This window comes from Lolium perenne, chromosome 2, assembly GCF_019359855.2.
Source record: "Lolium perenne isolate Kyuss_39 chromosome 2, Kyuss_2.0, whole genome shotgun sequence".
Classification (NCBI taxonomy): Eukaryota; Viridiplantae; Streptophyta; class Magnoliopsida; order Poales; family Poaceae; genus Lolium; species Lolium perenne.
In genome coordinates, this window is record NC_067245.2 from 80,763,947 (window position 1) to 80,788,141 (window position 24,195).

Here is a 24,195-nt window from a genome sequence, read left to right on the forward strand (position 1 = left end):
ACAGTGACAGAAAGTTCTAAGGTTGTGGATGTGCTGTTGCCACTAGGGATAAAACATTGATGCTATGTCCGAGGATGTAGTTATTGATTACATTACGCACCATACTTAATGCAATTGTCTGTTGTTTTCAACTTAATACTGGAAGGGGTTCGGATGATAACCTAAAGGTGGACTTTTTAGGCATAGATGCATGCTGGATAGCGGTCTATGTACTTTGTCGTAATGCCCAATTAAATCTCACAATATTCATCATATCATGTATGTGCATTGTCATGCCCTCTCTATTTGTCAATTGCCCAACTGTAATTTGTTCACCCAACATGCTATTTATCTTATGGGAGAGACACCTCTAGTGAACTGTGGACCCCGGTCCATTCTTTTACATCGAATACAATCTCATCGCAATACTTGTTCTACTGTTTTCTGCAAACAATCATCATCCACACTATACATCTAATCCTTTGTTACAGCAAGCCGGTGAGATTGACAACCTCACTGTTTCGTTGGGGCAAAGTACTTTGGTTGTGTTGTGCAGGTTCCACGTTGGCGCCGGAATCCCTGGTGTTGCGCCGCACTACATCTCCCCGCCATCAACCTTCAACGTGCTTCTTGGCTCCTACTGGTTCGATAAACCTTGGTTTCTTACTGAGGGAAAACTTGCCGCTGTACGCATCACACCTTCCTCTTGGGGTTCCCAACGGACGCGTGCTGTACGCGTATCAGAGAGCACTCGGGACGGTGGTACGTGATACGTCTCAAACATATCTATAATTTCTTATGTTCCATGCTAGTTTTATGACAATACTCACATGTTTTATATACACTTTATATCATTTATATGCATTTTCTGGCACTAACCTATTAACAAGATGCCAAAGCGCCAGTTCCTGTTTTCTGCTGTTTTTGGTTTCAGAAATCTTACACAGGAAATATTCTCGGAATTGGACGAAACAAAATCCCACGGTCTTATTTTGCACGGGGCCTTCCAGAAGTCCGAAGGGGAGACGAAGAGGGGACGCGAGGCGCCCACACCCTAGGGCGGCGCGGTGGGGCCCCTGGCCGCGCCGGCCTATGGGGTGGGGCCCTCGAGCCTCTCCCGACTCTGCCCTTCCGCCTATTTATTCCCTCCGTCGCAAAAACCATATTACCGAGAGCCACGATACGAGAAAAGTTCCAGAGACACCGCCGCCGCCAATCCCATCTCGGAGGATTCAGGAGATCGCCTCCGGCACCCTTCCGGAGAGGGGAATCATCACCCGGAGGACTCTACATCACCATGATCGCCTCCGGACTGATGTGTGAGTAGTTCATCCTTGGACTATGGGTCCATAGCAGTAGCTGGATGGTTGTCTTCTCCTCATGTGCTATCAAGTTAGATCTTGTGAGCTGCCTATCATGATCAAGATCATCTATTTGTAATGCTACATGTTGTGTTTGTTGGGATCCAATGAATATGGAATACTATGTCAAGTTGATTATCAATCTATCATATATGTGTTGTTTATGATCTTGCATGCTCTCCGTTGCTAGTAGAGGCTCTGGCCAAGTTGATACTTTTGACTCCAAGAGGGAGTATTTATGCTCGATAGTGGGTTCATGCCTCCATTGAATCTGGGACAGAGACAAAAAGTTCTAAGGTTGTGGATGTGTTGTTGCCACTAGGGATAAAACATCAATGCTTTGTCTAAGGATATTTGTGTTGATTACATTACGCACCATACTTAATGCAATTGTCTGTTGTTTGCAACTTAATACTGGAAGGGGTGCAGATGCTAACCCGAAGGTGGACTTTTTAGGCATAGATGCATGCTGGATAGCGGTCTATGTTATTTGTCGTAATACCCTAAGTAAATCTCATATTAGTCATCATGATATGTATGTGCATTGTTATGCCCTCTCTATTTGTCAATTGCCCAACTGTAATTTGTTCACCCAACATGCTATTTTTTATTGGGGAGACACCACTAGTGAACTGTGGACCCCGGTCCATTCTTTTACATCTGAATACAATCTACTGCAATCATTGTTCTCTGCTGTTCTTTGCAAACAAACATCATTTTCCACACCATACGTTTAATCCTTTGTTTACAGCAAGCCGGTGAGATTGATAACCTCACTATTAAGTTGGGGCAAAGTATTTTGATTGTGTTGTGCAGGTTCCACGTTGGCGCCGGAATCCCTGGTGTTGCGCCGCACTACACTCCTCCACCAACAACCTTCACGTGGCCTTCATCTCCTACTGGTTCGATAACCTTGGTTTCTTTCTGAGTGAAAACTTACTGCTGTGCGCATCACACCTTCCTCTTGGGGTTCCCAACTGACAAGGGATTAACTTGTCAATGCCTACGAGTTGTAGACTAGGGTTTTAGCTAGAAGTAGAGGGCAAGTAGATCTCGAAGGTTTCAGCCGAAAAGTACTCGATGATATGAAAACTAGGCTTTGTGAGACAATGAATTGATGCTTTCTTTGCCCCTCGGCTCCCCCTTATATAGGAGGTGGAGCCGAGGGATTCGTGATACACAAGTTACATAGTTCGGGAGGGTTTCTAACTCATCCCGCAATATTACAAGTGTTCTCTCCTAATACAACTCTAGCTTTCCTTAACTAGCGACTTGGGCTTCTGATTCTTCTTATCCTTCGGATCGTGGGCCTTTAGTAAAACCCGGGTACTATCTTCGGCAGGCCCATTGGGGATGCCTATGTCACCAACGGACGTGTGCTTCACGCGCCATCAGTACGCGATTCACCCAGCTTCGGAACACCTGCTCGAAGACAGGGCCTACTGCTGCTTGTCTGGAATTATCTGGGCGCTTTCGCGTTGTTACAATGATTATGGTTGTTGCCTCTAGGGCTCCCGGGATCCGGCTTATAAAGACGCACGGATCTAGGGTTTACATGGAGAGTCCTAGCCAGATTACAGGTTGCCTAACTACGGTACAATATCTTGCCGTGTACGTCAAGGATCCGCCTTCCATCTACGTCGTATTGGATCCGGGTTCCTCATGGGCCTTCACGGATCCGGCCTCCTCCGAAAGTCGGTTAGGATCCGACTTCCCGATCCTGGGCTGGACTTCATCCTTCATGATCAACAGCAACTGGGCCGCCCGATGGGCCACATGCCACACCACCGTCTATGGGCCACCCGGGCTTGCCGGATCTAGACACTGTCGATGGTACACCCATGAATTATACCCACAACAACCATGGATGTGTTTCTCGTGGCCGCCTCCATTTTGCTGGCCTTGCAAAGCCTTTTGTGTTCCACCATCACGGTGATGGCAACAAAATTGCACATGTTTTTCACCTAGTTGGGACTCAAAGTGCAGGTTGATGTAATAAGGGTGATTTCCCCACAAGGGCGACTCAAACATTTATATCGAACTCTCGGGAAAGAAAGTTCCATTCTTCCTTCAATCCTCTTCAAGCAACCTGACAAATAATAGCAACCGGTTTGTGTCCCTAACTCCAATGTAGTGTTTTTCAAGCACAACGGGATGTAAGTAATACAAAACATAAGCAAATAAAGCAAGCAAAGTAGGCAACATATTTTTGTGTTTTTTAAATAATAAAGTGTTGCGAATAAGAGTGTAAGTAAAGTAAATGTAAAGTAGTTTCTTCTGGTTTAAAATGGACTGGTGTACATGTTTTCACTTGATTTTTGTCTTTTAAACAAGGTGGAATGAATATAAACATTTAATAACAGGCAACAAGTGATAGCAAGTAATACCGAGTAATTGATAAGCATGTATATGGACACCACGTCCTAGCATAGAGATGATGCAACACATCTCACTAATACCCTTTGAAAAGAGATCCCCTCGAACCAAGCGATTAAATAGAGTATTGCCTTAAGTAATTTGATATGTAGTGGATTTTGTATTACCACCTTGAGCAAATAAGGCCACCTAGGTTTTCATTATATGAACAATAACATACATAATATTTTTTTATCCCAAATGAGGTAACCAAATCAACTTTTGGGTTTCCCAAATCAACATTCAAAATGTACTCACCATGGAGCACATTGCTCAAATTTCAAAGCTATGGGAGAATATTACCCTAGATGATGTTCATTACTCGACCAGTTTGGAGCTAACCAATAATGATATGTATTTCCTCAGCCTCGGCTTAAATGATACAATTCTAGGGACTTACTTTCTCAACCATGCCTATCACGGCTTGGATACCACGGGTCACTCCGAAATGCTTTTTTTGCATGGTTGGTGCTACAACACAGAATTTAAACGACAGTTAAACTAGAAAAAAACGGATGGTGAAATTGTGGACATTGGAAGCTATGTAAACAAGTTCAAGAATCCATCACTCGCCTCCTTTGCACTGGTTGGTTCATGAAGTGAGTGTGGGCAAATATAAGGGATTAGCTCGATATGCATGATGTCAACTAAATTGACTGACACACGGTTCAATCCATCAAATCAAGAGTGATGGAACACCTTTGTTCAAAAACAAAGAGGGCAATCAAGGATTGCAATGGTGTCGCTCGACATGCTCGTGGCATCGGGTGTTTCGAAGGAAAGAGACATGTGTGTCTTCTGAAACCACTCGTCAACCATTGTGCTGGTGGTCACAAGAATCAAAGAAGAGGCAAGGTTATGGTCTTTGGCCTAGGCCAAGGTGTTGTGTAATGTGATGCCGCGAGAGTAGACTGCTTATTTGGTCTTGGCTTTTGCCATAATTTGGGCTTGTAACACTCTATAACCTTCTTCTCAATCAACGAAATGACAAATTTGCCTTCTTTTTTTTTTTTCAAAAAAAATACTCGCTCTATCAAAAAATAAGCGACTCAACTTTTTATCTAGGGATATGTATGTATCTACAATCTAAATTTTATCTAGATAAAGTTTAGTCACTTATTTATGAACCGAGGGAGCGGAAATAGCTAGTGGAATATGAGTGTAGGAGCACACCCATTTATCTAAACTAAGAAAAAAAAAGCTATTTAACAGTTTAAAAAATCGAAATACAATTTTACATGTACATATTATGTTGATACTTATTTTCCACTAAATCCATGTGCGGGTATGGAGTACTCCATCCTTGTCAAAATGTAGTGCGTATAAGAATTTTGAAAAGTTAAAGGATTTAAAGTTTGATCACGTATATAGAAATAAATATCAACATCTAGAATACGTAGATGTAGATAATTTTCTACAAAAACTTGATTAAACTTAAAATCTAACTTTTTAAAAATCTTATATGCACTACAGTATGGCAAGTATGAATGAAGTGTAGAATGCCACATGGAATTGGCCCTATTACTCAAGTGAGGCTGATCGCCGACTAGTAATTTTTGTTGTCTTGATTGTGGGGCGCACATGGTAAAGAATGAGCTTCACCGGGATCTGACAGAGCTCACCTTAACAAACACCATAGCATAGCCCCCATCTGACTGAGCTCAGATTTTCCTTTTTCGATCCGGCGATGGTTCGCTACGCTCACGTGCCTGGTGCTCTGGACTTTGGGGAGATCTGGAAACAGAGAAGAGACCACACCACCCACGCCTTGTAGTAGAGGTGGATGATCACGTCAGAGCATCATCATAGGAAGGTGGACTGGATGTTGGCGGCCGTCGCAGCAACCGCCAGGAGATCTGCGCTCCTGTGTTTCCCCGCCGCTGAGCAGCCAATCCAGAAGCCACGCCTTCTCCCCCAACCACACCGACCCAAACCCACTGCCCCTTCGATTCTTCATCATCATGCAAACTTGCAAAGCCAAAGCAGGGCACAGAATTACCATGAGGATCACTGCTGTTTTTTTTTTAAAACTTTGTACGTAAAGCAAAGCAAGTAGATCACCGGCCCTAGCGATCGAGCACGGTCTCCAACCAAGCTTAACTCGTTCCGACTGAAACGGCGTGCGGAGTGCGTGCCTGCCGCAGCTGTTAGCTGGCACGTTGCATGTCTGCCACGTGCGACCTGCCATGTACACGTCACTGCTTCCGGGCCCCACGACCAAGTTGCCCTTGCGCGGGCCCACCGTGCAGTGAGGCCTACGAGAATTAAGGTACGACGTGCTTTTCCACGACCGGATTTGTGTGCCTTGAATGACTTGTTCGGTTTAGCTGTGACCAGTAGTAGTACTCTAATTCTGCTTCACCGGAGACGAGCGAGCCAGCGAGAGGGTAGAATTGGCATTCCCATCCCGGCAGTACAGAGTACAGCACTTGTGATTGTGAATGCCAGGAATTCCCATGTTACTGCGGGGATGTTCGGTGTCGATCATGTTTGGTGGCCATAAAAGCCCAGATACTGTAACGAATTACCGAGAAACTTCCAACTCTGTAATCAAGTCCCCTCACTTAACATCTTCCCTTTCTGCGTTGCAGGTAAACCGTACTTTGCGATTACGACCTGCAAATCTTGGACTTCCCGATGGAGCGTCCTTTGGTGACCATAGAATTTTGCAACGACGATGTCACAGTGCCCAGGTCTCCCGATTGTTAATTCGGCCGGCGGTACGCACGTCGCACGGATCATAGAGCATCCTCTATCGAACAAATTTGATTTGTTTTTCTTATGCCATAAAATAAAAATTTCAACTCAATACTACTCCATGCATGCATCGCTCCTAGTATTTGAAAAGTAATAAACATTGCAATCAAGCATGGTCCCATAAGTTCAATTCCAGAACATAATTCTATGAGAAAAGTCAAAATGGATGAAGTTGCTTGCAAAAATATTTTAGAGTAAATTGCTCCACATAACTATTATTTTTCTAGATTTTTCAAATCATAGGTGGGATGACAACTTAAGCATTTCTAAACAAAGAGAAGACAACTCTTCCAAATATACTCCTACATTAATTTGCATGTATCCACCACTTCAACATTTTTTTCTTGAATTCTTAGATAAGAGTGGGCAATATATTTCAACATCTTCCGTCGTGTCTAAGCTATACCAGGCCAAATGCCAATTTTTCGAAATTGAATATTGCATTTGCCCGGGCCTTGATTTTGAGACCTTTGGTTTTCGATACCACATTAAATGCATGCATCGACCAATTTACCCTAAAGTACAATTTATTGGAGAAAGGGTAACAATTTATTTAGCGTGAACGAAGATCTCAATTACATGCTCGTCAAAATCACCTTGTACATACTAAAGCATATTTAGCCCTATTTACTCAAGTGCGATTTGATCGCCATTCTTTTGGTGAAAATAAACCTACATTTTCCTGCAAAAAGGAGAAGTACATGGATGTCGAAGCAAATTAGATAGTTCTTTACGGGTAAAAATAAATCTTTTATTGAGCAGTTGGGGCTACATTCAACTCGAATTCAAGCTCCCGAAGAAGACAATCAGGACCTAAATCGAATCGTACAATCAGGCCTCTCGAAACCATTTTTGGCGGTAGCGCACCTATTTTTCGTAGGTATCTGACAGAAAGATAACACACCAAGCCATTAGATTTACTGTTTGTCCTGCGTTTAAAATGTTCATGCATGCTTGTAGAATGCGACATGGAACCGGTCGAAGCATATTCGGCCCTATTACTCAAGTGAGGCTGACCGCCGACTAGTAATTTTCTCCGCCACACGATGACTTACATTTTCTGTAATATAAAATGAAAAATCCTACTTGGTTCTCAAAGCTAATGAGTTGAGGTGACAATGGACAACAACTTCAAGGGTAATTGCTTATTATTATATACGTGTAGCAGCACCACAAGTAAGCACACCAATCCATGTTCATCGAAGTGGCAAACCTCTAGCATAAACTAATCTACTTATCATAATGCACGACTACCCATTGACCATAGCACAAGCTTTCTAAGCAAAACATATGACAAATACATGATCCCTGCACATTGACCACAGTACAGAAACACCACAAACAAATAAGACCTACCAAACATGAGCTACTTAATTATCCATTTACTTTTTCCTCCAGACATGGCACAATAAAATGGAAAATAATTAAAGCACCTCTATCTCTTAATAAAATCAATAGCAACCCACCCAAGAAACAGAGCAGCCAGACCCGGTGGTGCGAGACCACTAATCTCCATGGGGGCAGTTGCGTAACTTCCCTTGGCCCAACTGAAGTCGTGGAGCGGAGAGCACAGCCGCTCGCATCCAACGGTCCAAACTGGCACCACCCCCAATCCACAGCTCACTCACAACCACCCTTCCAATCACTCCGTATTTACAAGAGCACCACCAGCCAGCACCGCAGCCTGCGACCGCAAGCAAGGGCACAACCGTAATTCGATTTTCCTCTGTCCTAAATAGTTTTCGCCAGTGGCCTAAGTAACGGATCAAGGGGAAAGGGGGGAGGAAAAAGACGAAGAAGCATGGTGGAGGGGATGGAGGTTTGAAATTGTGAGGGAGAAGGGAGCGGAGCGGAGCGGAGAGAAACAAATTTCGGTTTTTTTTGGGGTTTCGTCCTGATTCGGGAGCGGTTCTTAGCGCGTGCGGGGGGAGAAATCATCCTGTTTTTTCCTTCCAGTGGCGCTGCTGTCTTTGATGCGTTTCTTGGACGATTTCTGCTGCTGCTGCTCGTGGTAGTGCCCCGACCTCTTGATTCGGAGCAGGCTTTGCCTTTGCTTCGGCTCCTTTCGCCAGAGATCGCAGCCCGCCTTTTTGCTGCCGTGTTCCCCGGCGCCCCCTTCAAGAATCGCCCGGAGTTCCGGGTTTCTTTCACCCCGGCCCTCGGCGCGGCACCGCCAAAAATTTGTTCTTGGCGCGTGGGATTGCTGCTGCTATTTCCGGGGCCGGGAGCGTGAGATTTTGGGAGATTTGTTTTTGGGGAATTTCGAGGTTTTCTAGTGCCTGGCTGCAGAAATTCGGGGTTTGGGTCTGTGTCGCTTTCGACCCCTTCGTGGAGTCAGGGGCTGGACTTTGGCGCTGATTTGATGAGAAATGGAGGAATTCCTGGCCTCTACGGCGTTCCGCTGTAGGATTTGGCGTATTGCTCTCTGACCCTCAGCGCGGCTCGCTGGTTTGGTCCGGTGGCTTGTTGATTTTCTCAGGGAGAGCGGTGATGCTCTCTGCAGCCGCCCTGATGGCGCCAGTCCCAGCCGCTCCCAAGAGCTCCCTCGAGGTCCTGCTCGAGACCATAAAGAAGCGTGACGAGCAGCCCAAGGACGAGCCGCCGGCATTGCCAGCCCGGCCCACCTGCCGGGGCCGGTTGCCCAGGGCAAGGCGCTCGCCCACGCCTCCTAGGGTTCATCTTGAGAATGGAGTGGCAGAACAAGGTGCTGTGGTGCTGGATACCGTGATGGCTGACAAGAAGCCGGAGGTTGTCAGTGAGAAGAAGCCGGAAGTTCTTAGTGAGAAGAAGCCGGAGATTGAAAAGGAGAAGACGCCAGAGGTTAAGAAGGAGATTGCTGTGCAGGATGCCAAGGAGGGGATGGCTGCGAATGGTCGCATCTTCGGGGCTAAGAGGAAGCTACGTAGTGTGGAACCACAGGATGAGTCTCCATATGTCGAGAATCTCAATGAGGCGAGCAAGGATGCAGTGGCCTGCAATAAGGAGCCTCCCTCTCCTTATTGTTCCTCAGCAAGGTCAAAGAGAAATGGGAAGCCTGTGTTTACTGATTCCATGGACTATGTCCTCCAAAAGGTCAGAATCTCGTTCATCGTGAATTCTATGAGATTTATCTTATTTTCATGTGTACAAAGTAACAGACAACATATGGCAACAAGTTCAATTTGTCTGAGATTTTAGGCGGAATACTTCTGTGCTATGTTGGCAAGAACCCACTCAGGATTCTACACCAAGAAATGTTAATCACATCGATGCTTACATCTGTTTATTTTGTGTGCTGCATTTATTGGCTTACAACCTGCTTCTGTATGTACAATATGAAATTGATGTGAATTTACTATTTTCCTATAAGTATACTGAACTTCTTATTCTGCAGGATAAGCAGTAGACGCAACTAGTGCCTTTTTAATGCTTTTTCATAGCCTCTGTGTCAAGTACTTTGGCATGTTAGTTCGATCCTCAAAAGTCAGAAATATGGATATATTGGACAAACAGAACAATTTTGCACTTCTTGGAATTAGTTCTCATATAAATCTTTTCGCGTGATGATTTTAACCTGGTGTTATGGTAGAAAAAGCGAGGCAGCGTAATAATATTTGTTTTTTCTTTTCTTTCAGAAGCTACGTGTTTGGTGTTCTGCTTCAGATAAAAAGTGGGAACTCGGACAGGTTCAATCAATTTCCGGAGATGAGGTCGAAATACTCCTGGTTAATGGTGAAGTGAGTGTCATGTTGCTTTAACGCTACAATTATGAGTAAATTTTTGTAATATTGTTACTTATAAGTTTTCTTTGCGCAGGTTTTGACACTGCCATCAGACAGACTTTTGCCTGCCAACCCTGATATTCTAGATGGAGTGGATGATCTAATCCAGATGAGCTACCTTAATGGACCTTCTGTCCTTTACAATCTGCAGTTCCGATACTCTCGTGATCTTATCTATGTATGCATTATCCAGCAAGCTCATTAGATTGTTCATGGTCCAGTCAGCATCTCTTCATTTGTGTTCTCTTGTCATCGCAGACGAAAGCAGGACCTGTTCTTATTGCCATTAACCCACTTAAAGAAGTTCCACTCTACGGGAAAGATGTCATCAGACAATACAGGCAGAAGCTCAAGAATGATCCACATGTGTATGCAATCGCTGATTTAGCTTTTAACGAAATGCTAAGAGGTATGTGTTATAAAAACGTAGTCAGTTCAATAGAATTTATTTGCAAGATATATCTTCTAATGCAACTGATGATATCCTGCAGATGGCATAAACCAATCTATAATAATAAGGTTAGAATGCTCTACTGTACATTCTGTAGTAGTAATCACAAAGCTCTGGGTTGCGCAATTTTTAACATGGTCTCTCTGATGTTTGTCTTATCTCAGTGGTGAAAGTGGAGCAGGAAAAACTGAAACAGCTAAAATTGCTATGCAGTATTTGGCTGCTCTAGGGGGCGCTAATGGTATGGAGTCTGAGGTTCTACAGACCAATGTTATTCTGGAAGCATTAGGGAATGCAAAAACATCAAGAAATGATAATTCGAGCCGATTCGTGAGTTCATCTTAAGTAACATTGTTGTCAATTCATCATTCTTAAGTAATTCTTCTGACAACTTCATGATTTTTATACAGGGTAAGCTTACTGAAATACACTTTTCTGAAACCGGGAAGATGTCTGGTGCTAAAATCCAAACATGTAAGCCTTTTTGTACCATTTGTTGTTGATATAGTGACAATATCGCCAACTCGTGCTAACTTGTTTCTTTGGGCATGTATGATGTATGTTCATCTAACTGAATCTCATGGAACAGTCCTGCTTGAGAAGGTACAATAGTTTCAGACATTTCCAAAACTCCATTTGAGTATTTCTGAAAGGTGTAATCTCTTATATCGTGCTTGTGCAGTCGAGGGTGGTTCGAAGGGCACCAGGAGAGAGATCATATCATATTTTCTATCAGCTGTGTTCTGGAGCTTCTCCTCTTCATAGAAGTAACCACACATCCATAACTGAAGTTCTATAAGGGTGTTCCTGAGAATACATATATGCTACAACACCCCCTGTCATTTTTTAATCTGTTATATGTATGTGCTGTTGCAGAAAAATTGTTTCTGAGAGACGCCGATTACTACAATTACTTGAAGCAGAGCGCTTGCTTGAGAATTGATGGTGTTGATGATGCTAAAAGGTTTTCATCGTTACTGGTAATGTTGCCACAAATCAAACATGTTTCTGCCAAAACTTCGGCTATTATCATGATTTGTTATTCATGTCTATTTTTTTTCCATTTTGCAGAGTGCGTTGGATATTGTTCAAATATCTGGGGAAAACCAAATGGAATTATTTTCTATGCTTGCAGTTGTCTTGTGGCTGGGAAACATTTCATTCTCTGTGATAGACAACGAAAACCATGTGGAAGTTGATTCAAATGAAGGTACCAGTCTCCCATTTGCGGATCTACTCCTCTTTGTATAAAGAACCCATTACCTTCCATATTTTTTTTTTGTTTTGGTATATCCTGTAGAAATATCCCAAAATTTAGTTCTGTATTTGTAGAAAAAGTTGCTATTGTTGTCAGTTGATTTTCATGGAGTTCACTGAATAACTATTGTTTCTCACTGTTTGATGTTTTCACAGGGTTATCTAATGCAGCAAAGCTGTTAGGTTGCAGTGTTCCTCAACTGGTGATTGCTCTGTCAACTCGTAAAATTCAAGCTGGAAAGGAAAATATTGTTCAAAGGCTGACGTTGACCCAGGTTGAGCATTGGTTTGGAAATTTATCTACCTGGGACTACGGGTCAGCTGTTTCTTACTGTTTTCTTCTTGGTAGGCCATTGATGCAAGGGATGCTCTAGCAAAGTCGATCTATGCCCATCTATTTGACTGGATTGTTGAACAAATTAACCATTCGCTTGGAACGGGGAGGCAACATACACGGAGATCCATAAGTATTTTAGATATATATGGCTTCGAATCTTTCAGTGTATGGAGTTCATTGAATTTGATTGAAAAAAGTTTTTTTGCTTGGGAGTTCCTCAGATGACATTTAGTTATACCCTTGCAGAAAAATGGCTTTGAACAGTTCTGTATAAATTATGCCAACGAAAGGCTGCAACAGCATTTTAACCGACATCTATTCAAACTGGAACAGGAGGTAACTTTTAACACTTGCCTCAGTTATTTTCTGTTTTAATTTAATTGGTGCAAACAATTTCTTGTAAACTAGTGTTAGGATACATTGAGCCCTCAGTGCTGCTAAAGATGTAAGTGACCCTATAAACTTCCCGACATAATCATAACTGGGGCGTTTGGTCATGCTGAAGTTGATTTACAAAGTCATGTTAGATGTGCATGCTCTTGTGCGATTACAGTATCCGATACTATTTGTTTTATGTCTTGTCTTCTGAGAATCTGAATGCCTCTATGCTTTCCTGAATAGAAACGATGTCAAAGTACTTGAAGCTAGTCTAACAAACCCCAGCAGTAGCAGGCCATGATTGTACCTACTCTGATTAGGAAAAATAGCAAACCCTGAATTTTATTGTATGGTATGGTGTGGAAATGGTAAACTTGGTTATTATCTAAGATGTAGGGAACAGATATGCTCGATCTGGTTCAGGAAAGACAAAAGGCTAAAAAACCACAGGACACAGTTGATATCTGCTGGGCCTGCAAGTTCTGGCCTTCTGGCCTAAGTAAACTAGGTAACTAGCACCATGTGCAGTGGTGGAGCATGACGTAAAGTCAAGCAGGGGCCAGTTTGCTTATTAAATCTGCTACTAACACCTTATTTCGTGAGAACCTAGTGTTTTCTTAGGGAAAGCTGTCAACACCAAATTAGACACCCACATTGAACCAAACTAAAGCTCCGGGTCATCACCAGTTAGTGGGCCGAAATTAGGCCTGTCAAAAAAGTTTTGGGCTTGACAAACAGTTTGAGTTCGACGCGGTAAAAGCTCAGCTCAGATTCTTGACTAGCCGGACTCAAACCCAAGGAAAAGCTCGCGAGCTTGGAAGAGCCGAGCTCGAACTGTTCGGTGATGCTCGGCAAAGCATGCAATGATGCAACCATCGCTGACACCTCCACACCATTCCTCCTTAAATAGTTTAGTGCTACAAATACGATCCACATGCCCATCTTCCAAAAAAACTAAGCAACTATGATTAACAAGCCTAGCTTCTGGTCCACCATTGCTGCATATTAAATGCGCTGGCTTGTGAAACCTATTAGCAGCCTTGTACGGCCAATATTTTTATTCAACTGCGGGCTGTAGCACAAGTGCACTCTTTTGTACCACCTAGCTTGTTATACAAAGTTTCAGCAGGAGCGCGATCTATAAGAAAGGCTTGAGAAATGATCAGGAAGGCATGTGCTTGCGCTCCTGGCACTGCGCAGGAAATAATCTACAATTTTTATATCAGGCAAGGCTCGGCAAAGCTTGCAGGCCTTCGGTGAGCTGAGCTCGATCCTAGTTATTGGCTCGCGAGCCGAGCTCGAGCTAATTTCTTTGTTCGGAATATAAATCGAGCTCGAGCCCGGCTTGTTTACACTTACCGAAATTACTACATTGGACTCCAGCGTCCCTCCTTCCCCTGGTGTCTGGTGAGGATGGTTGGTAGGGGCCTAACCTAAAGCCAGGCATTTCAGTATCGGGATCTTCGTATAAATGCAAATGACATGGGAGAGACTTGTATAGGATCTCCTTATTAGGTGGAATCATAGGATCAACCCACAGAAAACATATTCTAAAAATGCAAAAAATCTGAAAATAATATATAACAAACATTTCTATGGGCTGTGTTTACAACTCCAAAAAGTTTCAGCTCAAAATTTGATCTACACTTGGAGAAACAAAAAAGATAAATTGGACTATGAATAGTGGCAGATCTGGTTGAATAAGATTTCACACTATTCACACCCAAATTTATCTTTTTTGGTTCTCTAAGTGTATGTCGAATTTGAAGCTGAATTTTTTTGACCTTGCATATGTAACACACATGTGTTGTCATTTTTTTCCAGAATATTTGAACATGTTTTGTCTTTTCAAAAAAAAAAAGTTCTTATAGATCCCATCTGAAACTTGATCCTACCTAAGTCTTCCCCCAAATGACACAAAAAAAAAATTCACTATATGCACGCAAACTAATACATAATCTAAATAAAATAGTCAGAAGTAAGGACAGGCCATGACCCTGTATGGTCTCCACTACGCTCCACCCATGGCCATGAGGATGGCAGGATGCCACGGCGTAGGGAATTGGGGAATGTAACATAGGTGAGAAGAATGTGGTAGGGGCCTAACCTCAAGCCAGGCATTTCAGTATCGGGATCTTCTTACAGATGCAATTGACACAAACAAAATCACTATATGCACGCAAACTAATACATAATCTAAATGAATTAGTCAGAAGTAAGGACAAGCCATGACAATGTATCCACTACGCTCCGCCCATGGCCATGAGGATGGCAGGATGCCATGGCGTAGGGAATTGGGGGATGAAACATAGGTGAGAAGAAGAATGTGGATGGACCAAGTTAATGCACTAAACTTGACTGATTAAATTCATAATGGATATCCTATTAGTCGAACACTGGACGTGATTTGCATTTTACTAATGATGGAGCCCAACTGTCTGAATTCTCAGTTATTGTAAGATCATGTACCTTGTGTTAGTTTTTGTATTGTGAAATTGTAAGGTTGATTTGTGCAGTTCTCATTTACCTCCTCATGCATTCACTTGTTCCCAGTTTCATACTTTTTACTCCATAGCTATGTAGGCATGCTAATTCTTTTCTTTCAGGAATACCTGGATGATGGAATTGACTGGGCCAGTGTGGAATTTGTGGACAACACTGACTGTTTGTCTCTCTTTGAGAAGGTATACTGTATATATTTTTCACGGGCTTGCTTTACTTATGGACCATAACCTCGCAGTATCTATATAGCCACTTCGATTAATATTTCAAACTACATTTATATGCACTTGTTAATAATTGCTGAACTGACAGGTCCAGACAAAACTATAACTGAATTTTCTTTACTCAACTTTTCTTTCTGTGGCAATTTTTTCTTTTCTTGTTTTTAGTTCCACTATGAATCAATAGTCATACACAGTGCAGAAATTTATAACTTCTATATCTAAATTTCTTGAGACGCAAGATTTCTGAGTTACTTAAGTAAATGATATCATCAATGAAAAAGTGACAGAAATTTTGAATAGATGGAATTATCTTTAAGAAGAGTGCATCCATGCTTTCCTAAAAGAAAACTCCATAATTGTTTGGCTGCAATTGTTAAAGAAGCTGTGATACCTTGATGGTGATGGCATATTAGTACCTTTTGATATTAGTTCCACAGGTTTACATCTTCTATATGTGTATGTGCACTATTTTACATGATTTTTATTATTATGTTACAGAAACCTCTGGGGCTATTGTCTTTGCTGGATGAAGAGTCTACGTTCCCAAAGGCAACAGATCTTTCCTTAGCTAACAAGCTTAGGCAGCAGCTGAGTGGAAACTTGGGCTTTAAGGGTGAACAAGAAGGCGCCTTTAAGATTTGTCATTATGCTGGAGAGGTTGGTGGTCTTCAAATACATATTTGATATTTTCTCCATTTGTGCGCTTGGCCTGTTGAACCCATCGGTTAATTCGTTTTGTGTGGAAGCTCTCTATATGCTACTTGATAATTGTACACACTGTGGTTCTAGGTTACATATGATACGACTGGGTTCTTGGAGAAGAATAGAGATCCATTGCACTCAGAGTCAATTCAACTACTCTCTTCGTGCAAAAGTGATCTTCCAAAAGATTTTGCATCTGTCATGATTGCTGACTCTCAGAATAAATCAAGTTTGTCGCGCCACTTTGTAATTGATTCACAAAAACAAAGCGTCGTGACCAAATTTAAGGTATTCACCATCTATTCATTTGATCAGATGATTTCGTTTGAGAATGCTTCTCTAGTTCTCTATTTATTTCCTCCCAGTTCTATAATTTGCACTCTTCTTTGTGGTAACATCTTTTTTGATGTTGCTTGCTGAAAATATGGTTTTACATGTAACAATCTCGATACTCTCTCTTATATACAGGCTCAACTATTCAAGCTCATGCAGCAGTTGGAGAATACAACTCCTCATTTCATTCGATGCATCCAGCCAAATAACAAACAACGTCCAAGGCAATTTGAACATGATGTTGTCTTGCACCAGCTTAAGTGCTGTGGGGTGCTCGAAGTTGTGCGGATATCAAGGGCAGGCTATCCAACGCGGATGACTCACCAACAGTTTGCTGAAAGGTTGCTAGTTTGCCGAGCTAGTATCTCTTTTGCCGGAAACACTGAGCTAGTCTTCATAATTATACATCTTTATTTTGTTCAAAATCTTTTTTTAAAAAAAATCTGCAGATATGGGTTTCTCCTCTCTCATTCTATCGCGTCTCAGAATCCGCTGAGCATTTCAGTTGCAGTATTACAACAATTCAATATACCCCCAGAAATGTATCAAGTTGGCTACACAAAATTGTTTGTTCGTACAGGACAGGTATAACAAGCATACTAACATTTTTCATCATGCGCTCAAGTATTCAATTTAATATACAAGATCAGTAATATTTTTGGTATACCGTAGTAAAATTTACTTTCTAATGATTATCTATTCAGGTATATGGATGTTTGTCATTCTGGTTGATAATTTTGTAGGTTGCTGCTCTGGAAAATGCTAAAAACAGGATGCTGCATGGAGCCCTTCGGATTCAGAAGAACTTCCGTGGGTTGCATACTCGACAAGAATACCACAAACTGAAGAAAGGAGCAACGACTTTGCAGTCATGTAATATTCCTAACGAAAACACCTTATAGCATGTGCAAACCGAGACATTTTTTTCCTTGCTCTGTTTATCAGCTCATTCTTCGATATTTCATTTACCTTTTTTACCTTTGCCAACGTACAGTCGTAAGAGGTGAGAAGGCAAGAGTTCGGTTTGATAATCTTTTCAAGAGATGGAGGGCAGCCGTTCTCATACAGAAGTACACTAGGCGTCGACTTGCAGCTACCATGCTTACTGGTCAACTTAAAAATATTGTTCTTCTACAGTCTGGTAATCTACAGAGGCCTAGCAGTAGAATATTGGGCTATATAATTGTATTCATCTAATCATCTACTTCCCTAATGTTTCTGCAGTAATGCGTGGGTGCCTGGCCAGGAGGAAATTTAAGTGCTTGCAGGAAGAACGGGAATCAAAGGTCATTCACAGCAAAGCTAAAAGGGATGTAAAGAAGACCATTTCACAAGCAGGGTTATGCAATGTGAGTCCTATGTAATTAGACTTCTATACTTTTATATATTCTAAATCTCGCAAGACCCTGGCTGCTATTGCATACCATTTTTATCGAGTACTGGATGAGTAGTACTTTATTTTACCTAATAACTAACAAAGATCTACTGAAAATATCCACTGGGTGAATTATCCAACTACAATTTTTATGGTCTAAAGTTTTCAAGCTACTGAATGCATTTAACTTTCTACTGGCTGAGTTGTCAAAGGTTTGATACTTTTTAATGATTTGCATCTCATGGCAGGAAATGAATGGAGAGTATCATCGCCAACCAGTTGTCACAGATCTCCAGGGACGTGTTTCAAAAGCTGAGGCTTTATTGCGAGACAAAGAGGAAGAAAATGCAATGCTGAAGCAACAGTTGGAACAGTACGAGAATAAGTGGTCAGAATATGAGGTCAAAATGAAATCTATGGAAGAGGCATGGAAGAAACAGCTCTCTTCTCTGCAGGTAATCTTCTGTGGTGAAATCTCCTTGTAGCATGTATTTTCATTTATATTATAGTCTTGCTCAACATCTTCTAAAACATGAAATTTATGTGTCAAAAGAATGACAACATATACTGCTGTACTTCAACATGCCTCGTGTGATGAAGGTTAATATTCACGAATGTTGTGTCAAACAAGCCTTCGACAAAAGAATAGTTGCATTGAGTGAAATAATGTGTCAACATCTTCATTTATACCCTTGCTCAACATCATCTAAAACATGAAATTTATCTGTTAAGAGAAAATGACAACATATTCTGTTGTACTACAACATGCCTCTTTGTGATGAAATTTGAAATATTCACGAATGTTGTGTCAAACAAGCCTTCAACTAAAGATAGTTGCATCGAGCCAAATCATGTGTCACCCCCAGCAAGGTAATGTCGATGTTTGAATATTTGGATATTAGAGAAGAGTAGCTTATAATTCCGTTCCACCCAATAATGTTTTCCTGCACTGATGCATTCATGTTGATATGATCCTCTTGTATTCCTTTCAGTTGAGTCTTGTGGCTGCTAAGAAGAGCCTAGTTGCTGATGACATGGTCACCCGAGCGGCTCGGACTGATACGACTCCAACACTTGCTCAATATGACTCTGAAGAAACAATGTCCACAGGGACTCATACCCCGGAGGGGACAGAGTTGAAATATCAAAACCACAACCCTGAAGCTAGAGTGGTGTCAGGAAACTCAGATAGGAGGATAAATGCTGTGAATCACCTAGCAAAGGAGTTTGAGGATAGGCGGCAGGTGTTTGATGATGATGCTGGCTTCCTTGTTGCCGTTAAGTCTGGACAGATTGGCTCAAATATGAATCCGGATGATGAACTCAGGAAGCTGAGGGACCGCTTTGCTACATGGAAGAAAGATTACAAATCTCGATTGAAGGAGACGAAGGTAAACCTTCAGAAGGTCAGCAGTCAGGATGAGAAATCTCGGAAAAGATGGTGGGGGAAGAAGAGCTCCAAATGAATGCAGAACCTATGAGGTGAGATCATTTGCGCACATTTGCATGCCATTGCACAAGTGGAAGAAATCAAGAAATGGCTGGAGAGAAGATGATTTCGTGGTTCTTTCTCTCGTAACCACAAGGCAGGTGAGATGGTGGTGATGACAAACTCGATCGCCAATACCTGTGCATCCAATTTTTTGGGAGTGTCAAAAGGATTACATAGGGCACAACAAGAGATATGTAAATGTATATTAGTTCAGTGTTGTCAGTGTATGTATGTAATCATTGTATGTAGAGCGATGAACCTGAAATGTGGAAGGGTAATTATATACAGATTATCCGCCAAGAGCGAATAGAGATGCAACAGCAGGACTGTAATTCCTGTACAGCAAATAACTCGTTGGAATGTGCAAAGCATTTGATTCCTTTTTCTTATCCCTTCGGTGCCGTAAGTTTTGTTTCTCCATTGTACCTGAGTGTGCAAAAAATCAGAGTCACATATGGTCGTCAGGGTTCAGTGCACAGCCACTTTGCTCAAATATCATACTGTTGTAAATTTGGCAAGGAGTATTTCTCTTTGTGAATGTGGTAAGGAGCTCTAGTAAAAAATATGAACTGTTGGCTCTATAATAGACAGCTTCTGTGCTACTCAATCACATATTTAGGTAGTTGGTTTCATGCCTCATACAAAGCTAGGATGTTAACTGAAAATGTGCGCTTGCAGTTCATTGTCGTCTTTAAATGGTGCGTCTCTCAGCAGAAACAAGCAGGCAGGGGACAGTACCAGTTGAGTTTTAAGAAAAGAAGGATAGTGGAGGCCGTTTCATCCCTTCCCCATCTTTGGAAATTCTGTTTCGTTTTGTTTGCATTCAGCATCCATGTGCCTTCTCTGTCCTGCTTGCTACACACAAAATCAGTTGTCAATAATTTTGTTTCAGAGCCACATTTAGCCTCCACTAGCTGTGCCAATGCTGGAGAAACGACACATCTTGCTTCTGTACTCAAGGTGAATAGATGATAGCTAAATATGTCATGCAAGCAAATCGTGGAGTGGAAGCTTCAGCAATTAGCATGCCTACACCGAAGTAATGACGAGTAAGCAAAGTACTTTTACCATGGGGAAAGTGAGAATACTTTACATTGGTTACAAAAGAAACATCATTATTAATCGTGATAATATCTCCTTGGATGACAAAAATACATAGCACTGGCATTTGTACTGCATTTGTTGTCCATCAACTTAGGCACATCCCTGTAACTTCTCTTCAGTTACATTCTTTGACAAACAAAGGATGCCAAGCCCAGAAGGTGCGTAAATTTGTTCTCCTAACAAAGTCTTGAACCGTGACAATTTTTCCCTGCAAGTCTTGTTTCATATGAATCACAAAAAATTATAGTATGAAACTGGGGGAGTCTATCTTGTAAGCAAGAATCGTTAAATTTATACTGCATGTTATCCATTATTCCACACATCCCTCTTCAGTTACATACTTTGACAAACAACGGATCATCCCAAGCCGAGAAGGTGTATAAATTTGTTCTGCTAGCAAAGTACTTCACATTGGTTACCAAAAAACACACCATTATTAACCGTGGCAATTTCTCCTTGCAAGTAGTGCTTCATATGAATCACAAAAATACACAGTATGAAACTAGGGGATTCTATCTTGTAAGCAAGAGTAGTTCAATTTATACTACATTTGACAAACAAAAGGATCAGCCCAAGAATAGTCCATCAATTACGCACATCCCTGGAACTTCTCTTCAGTTACACACTTTGACAAAATAGGATCAGCCCAAGCACAGGAGGTGTGTAAATTTGTTCTCTTAGCAAAGTCTTACACAGTGCCATCTTGAGATTGCATAGAAATTGTAAATTCTTGATCGTGGCGTTCACAAGTTGCCCAACCGAGCTCAAGCTCTCTATAAAAGCCATAACCACACACATGCATTCCTCCACCACGAGCTCACACACAAGCTCCAACAATGGCTTCCACACTCTCAGTCGTCTGGCACTGCACTTTGCTAGTTCTCCTCCTTGCTCAGCCCACGCACTCATCCACCATCCAGAAGCCCAATGATGCCACTGCCGAGCAGAAGCCTCTTCCTTCGAGCTCCCACACCTACATCATCCAGACCAACCACCTGGCCAAGCCGTCCCAGTTCGCCACCCTCGAGCGGTGGTACAGTTCCATGGTGGCCACTCACTCGCCCCGTGCCGCCATGAACTCCTCCAGTCGCCTCCTGCACACCTACGGCACGGTGATGCACGGCTTCGCTGTGCGCCTCACGGAGGAGGAGTCCCGGCGCATGTCGAGCACCCATGGCGTGTCCGGCGTGTACAGGAGCAGGATGCGCTACACCCAGACGACGAGATCGCCTGGGTTCATGGGCCTCCACGAGGAGTTCGGCGCGTGGCCGGACTCGGAGCTCGGCGACGGCGTAATCATCGGCTTCATCGACTCCGGCATCTGGCCGGAGAGCGCCAGCTTCAACGACAGCGGTCTCGGCCCCGTGCGGTCCACCTGGAAGGGAACCTGCGTCGCCGCCGAGGGCTTCAACGCCAGCTCGTGCAACAACAAGCTGGTCGGTGCCAAGGTCTTCGCCGCCGAGCAGGATGGCACCCTCACCCCAAGGGACAAGGACGGCCACGGCACGCACGTGTCTGGGACAGCCGCCGGGTCGGAGGTACGTGGCGCCAGCCTATTCGGGTTCTCGCGCGGCACCGCTCGCGGCGTGGCGCCCAGAGCACGGATCGCCATGTACAAGGCGTGCAACACGAAGGCATGTCCCGACTCCAGCATTGTGGCTGCGATTGACGCCGCCGTGAGCGACGGAGTGGACGTGATCTCCATGTCCCTCGGAAGAATCGACGGGAACCCAGACCCAGCCTTCTACGACGACGTCCTCGCCGTCGCCACGTTCGGCGCCGAGCGAAGGGGCGTCTTCGTCGTCCTCTCGGGAGGCAACAGCGGCCCGGAGGCGTCCAGCGTCGGCAACGTGGCTCCGTGGACGACCACCGTAGGCGCGGCCACCACGGACCGGGTGTTCCCAGCGACGCTCAAGCTCGGCAACTGGGCGGTCGTCACAGGCCAGTCCCTGTACCCCGTGGAGGCCCAAGGAGGCACGAGCATGGTGCCGCTCGTGTACAGCTCCTGCGACAAGTATGGCATGATACCCGACAACGTCACGGGAAATGTTCTTGTGTGCAAGGTCGAACGCAACTACGTCGAGAGCGGCATCTACGCGCAGACCGTCGGTGGAGCCGGCATAGTCGGCGTGCAAAGCGAGGCACGGTTCCGGGACGCGGTGGACGCCCAGGCGTTCACTCTCCCCGGCCTCACCCTCAGCTACATAGGGCGCACGAAGCTGGACGCCTACATGTCGTCCGTGCCGTACCCGGTCGCCTCGTTCGGGTTCTCCTGCGACACGGTGACCGGCGAGAACCGGGCGCCGATGGTGGCGGGGTTCTCGTCTCGCGGCCCGAACTCGGTGGTGGCCGAGATCCTGAAGCCTGACGTCGTCGCGCCGGGCGTGAACATCCTCGCCGCCTGGTCGGGCGACGCGCCGCCTTCGTACGCGCGGGAGGACGCCAGGAGGGTGGAGTACAACATCTTGTCTGGCACGTCCATGGCGTGCCCGCACGTGGCCGGCGCCGCGGCGCTGATCAAAAAGAGGCACGGCGACTGGACCCCTGCCATGGTGCGGTCGGCGCTGATGACGACCGCGACGCCGCTCGACAAGAACGGCAGGCGCATCCTCGACAACGGCGTCGGCTACCGCAGCAACAACGGCTTGGAGGACGGGACCTGCGACGACGCGACTACGTTGGCGGCCGGCGCCGGGCTGGTCCTCCCGCGGCTCGCCATGGACCCGGGGCTGGTGTACGACCTCGGCACGGAGGACTACGTAGACCTGCTGTGCACCCTGAACTACACCACGGAGCAGATGCGCCGGTTCGTGCCCGGCATGAGCGGGTGCGCGAGGACGCTCCCCGGCGGCGCGGGCAACCTGAACTACCCGTCGCTGGTGGCGGTGTTCGACAGCCGCACCAGCGCCCGGACGCTGACGAGGACGGTGACCAAGGTGTCGGCGCAGGCCGAGACGTACAACGTGACCGTCGCCGCGCCGTCTGGGGTGAACGTGACGGTGACGCCGACGACGCTGGTGTTCAGGCGTCAGAACGAGAAGAAGAGTTACTCGGTGGAGTTCCGGAGCAACGCTGTGAAGCCGGCCGGAGGATGGGAGTTCGGGCACATCACTTGGGAGAACAGGAAGCACCAAGTCAGGAGCCCCGTGGCCGTCCTGTGGGAGAATTGATGCCATGCATGAACTTGAGCAGAATGAATAAGAGAGAGAGTCTGCATTAGCAAGGAGTGAACTGACACAATGTGATTTGGCTCTGTTTATGAGACTATGAATTAATCTGTTGCTGGCAATGAAAGTGATGATTCAGTATGATAACTTTGTTTTAAGCACTCTGTACTTTGAGTCTTCACAGAACAGAGCACAGGTTGGAGACTTTAGCATTGCACTTTTGTGCCAACAACATTACAGCAGTGGTGGCAAACACCTGATACAGCAGTACTCCTGCACCAAAACCTTGGGATTAGCACAGGTCATAACTTAACACAAACCTTTTACTTTGACTTATCCACCTTAGCTCTCACCTCTCTTGCATTGTATCTGAACTTAGCCAAATATTCCCAATTGTTTCAACAACAAAACATGCTCTCACCTCTCCTGCATCTGAACTTGGCCAATGAACTCGGCAATGCTACTGGATGAACTCAACAGTAGAATCATCCAGTAAACATGGCAAGAGCATCAAATGTAATAAGCACTGAAGTATATCTTACTAGTCAAAATTCGGAGGGAGCAACTGTAGATATAATAAGTAGAGATTCGGAGTAATCA

General features: G+C 44.2%; 1 protein-coding gene and 1 pseudogene across 1 annotated transcript; both read left to right on the plus strand.

Annotated features, from left to right (window-relative positions):
• The first annotated feature begins 8,340 nt into the window (after positions 1-8,340).
• Positions 8,341-19,713, plus strand: LOC127333080 (myosin-3). Its single transcript, XM_051359397.2, has 24 exons — positions 8,341-9,584; positions 10,127-10,228; positions 10,308-10,451; positions 10,532-10,682; positions 10,765-10,792; positions 10,889-11,054; positions 11,135-11,198; positions 11,314-11,327; positions 11,407-11,491; positions 11,601-11,704; positions 11,796-11,934; positions 12,138-12,256; positions 12,331-12,483; positions 12,565-12,654; positions 15,303-15,380; positions 15,921-16,079; positions 16,212-16,412; positions 16,593-16,798; positions 16,907-17,042; positions 17,201-17,330; positions 17,452-17,598; positions 17,682-17,806; positions 18,081-18,287; positions 18,825-19,713. Exons 1-24 carry the CDS (start codon positions 9,003-9,005, stop codon positions 19,296-19,298), a joined length of 3,804 nt encoding a protein of 1,267 aa, XP_051215357.1. The 5' UTR covers positions 8,341-9,002; the 3' UTR covers positions 19,299-19,713.
• Positions 19,714-21,224: 1,511 nt separating this feature from the next.
• LOC127333081 (subtilisin-like protease SBT1.7) lies at positions 21,225-23,736 on the plus strand (annotated as a pseudogene).
• The last annotated feature ends 459 nt before the right edge of the window (positions 23,737-24,195 follow it).

Bases quoted from the DNA above. Each gene is read 5' to 3' on its own strand.
- LOC127333080 (XM_051359397.2), top strand. From the start codon at position 9,003: ATGCTCTCTGCAGCCGCCCTGATGGCGCCAGTCCCAGCCGCTCCCAAG. The intron at 10,683-10,764 runs GTATGTGTTATA...GATATCCTGCAG, and splicing joins TTTTAACGAAATGCTAAGAG to ATGGCATAAACCAATCTATA. The intron at 12,484-12,564 runs GTATGGAGTTCA...ATACCCTTGCAG, and splicing joins ATGGCTTCGAATCTTTCAGT to AAAAATGGCTTTGAACAGTT.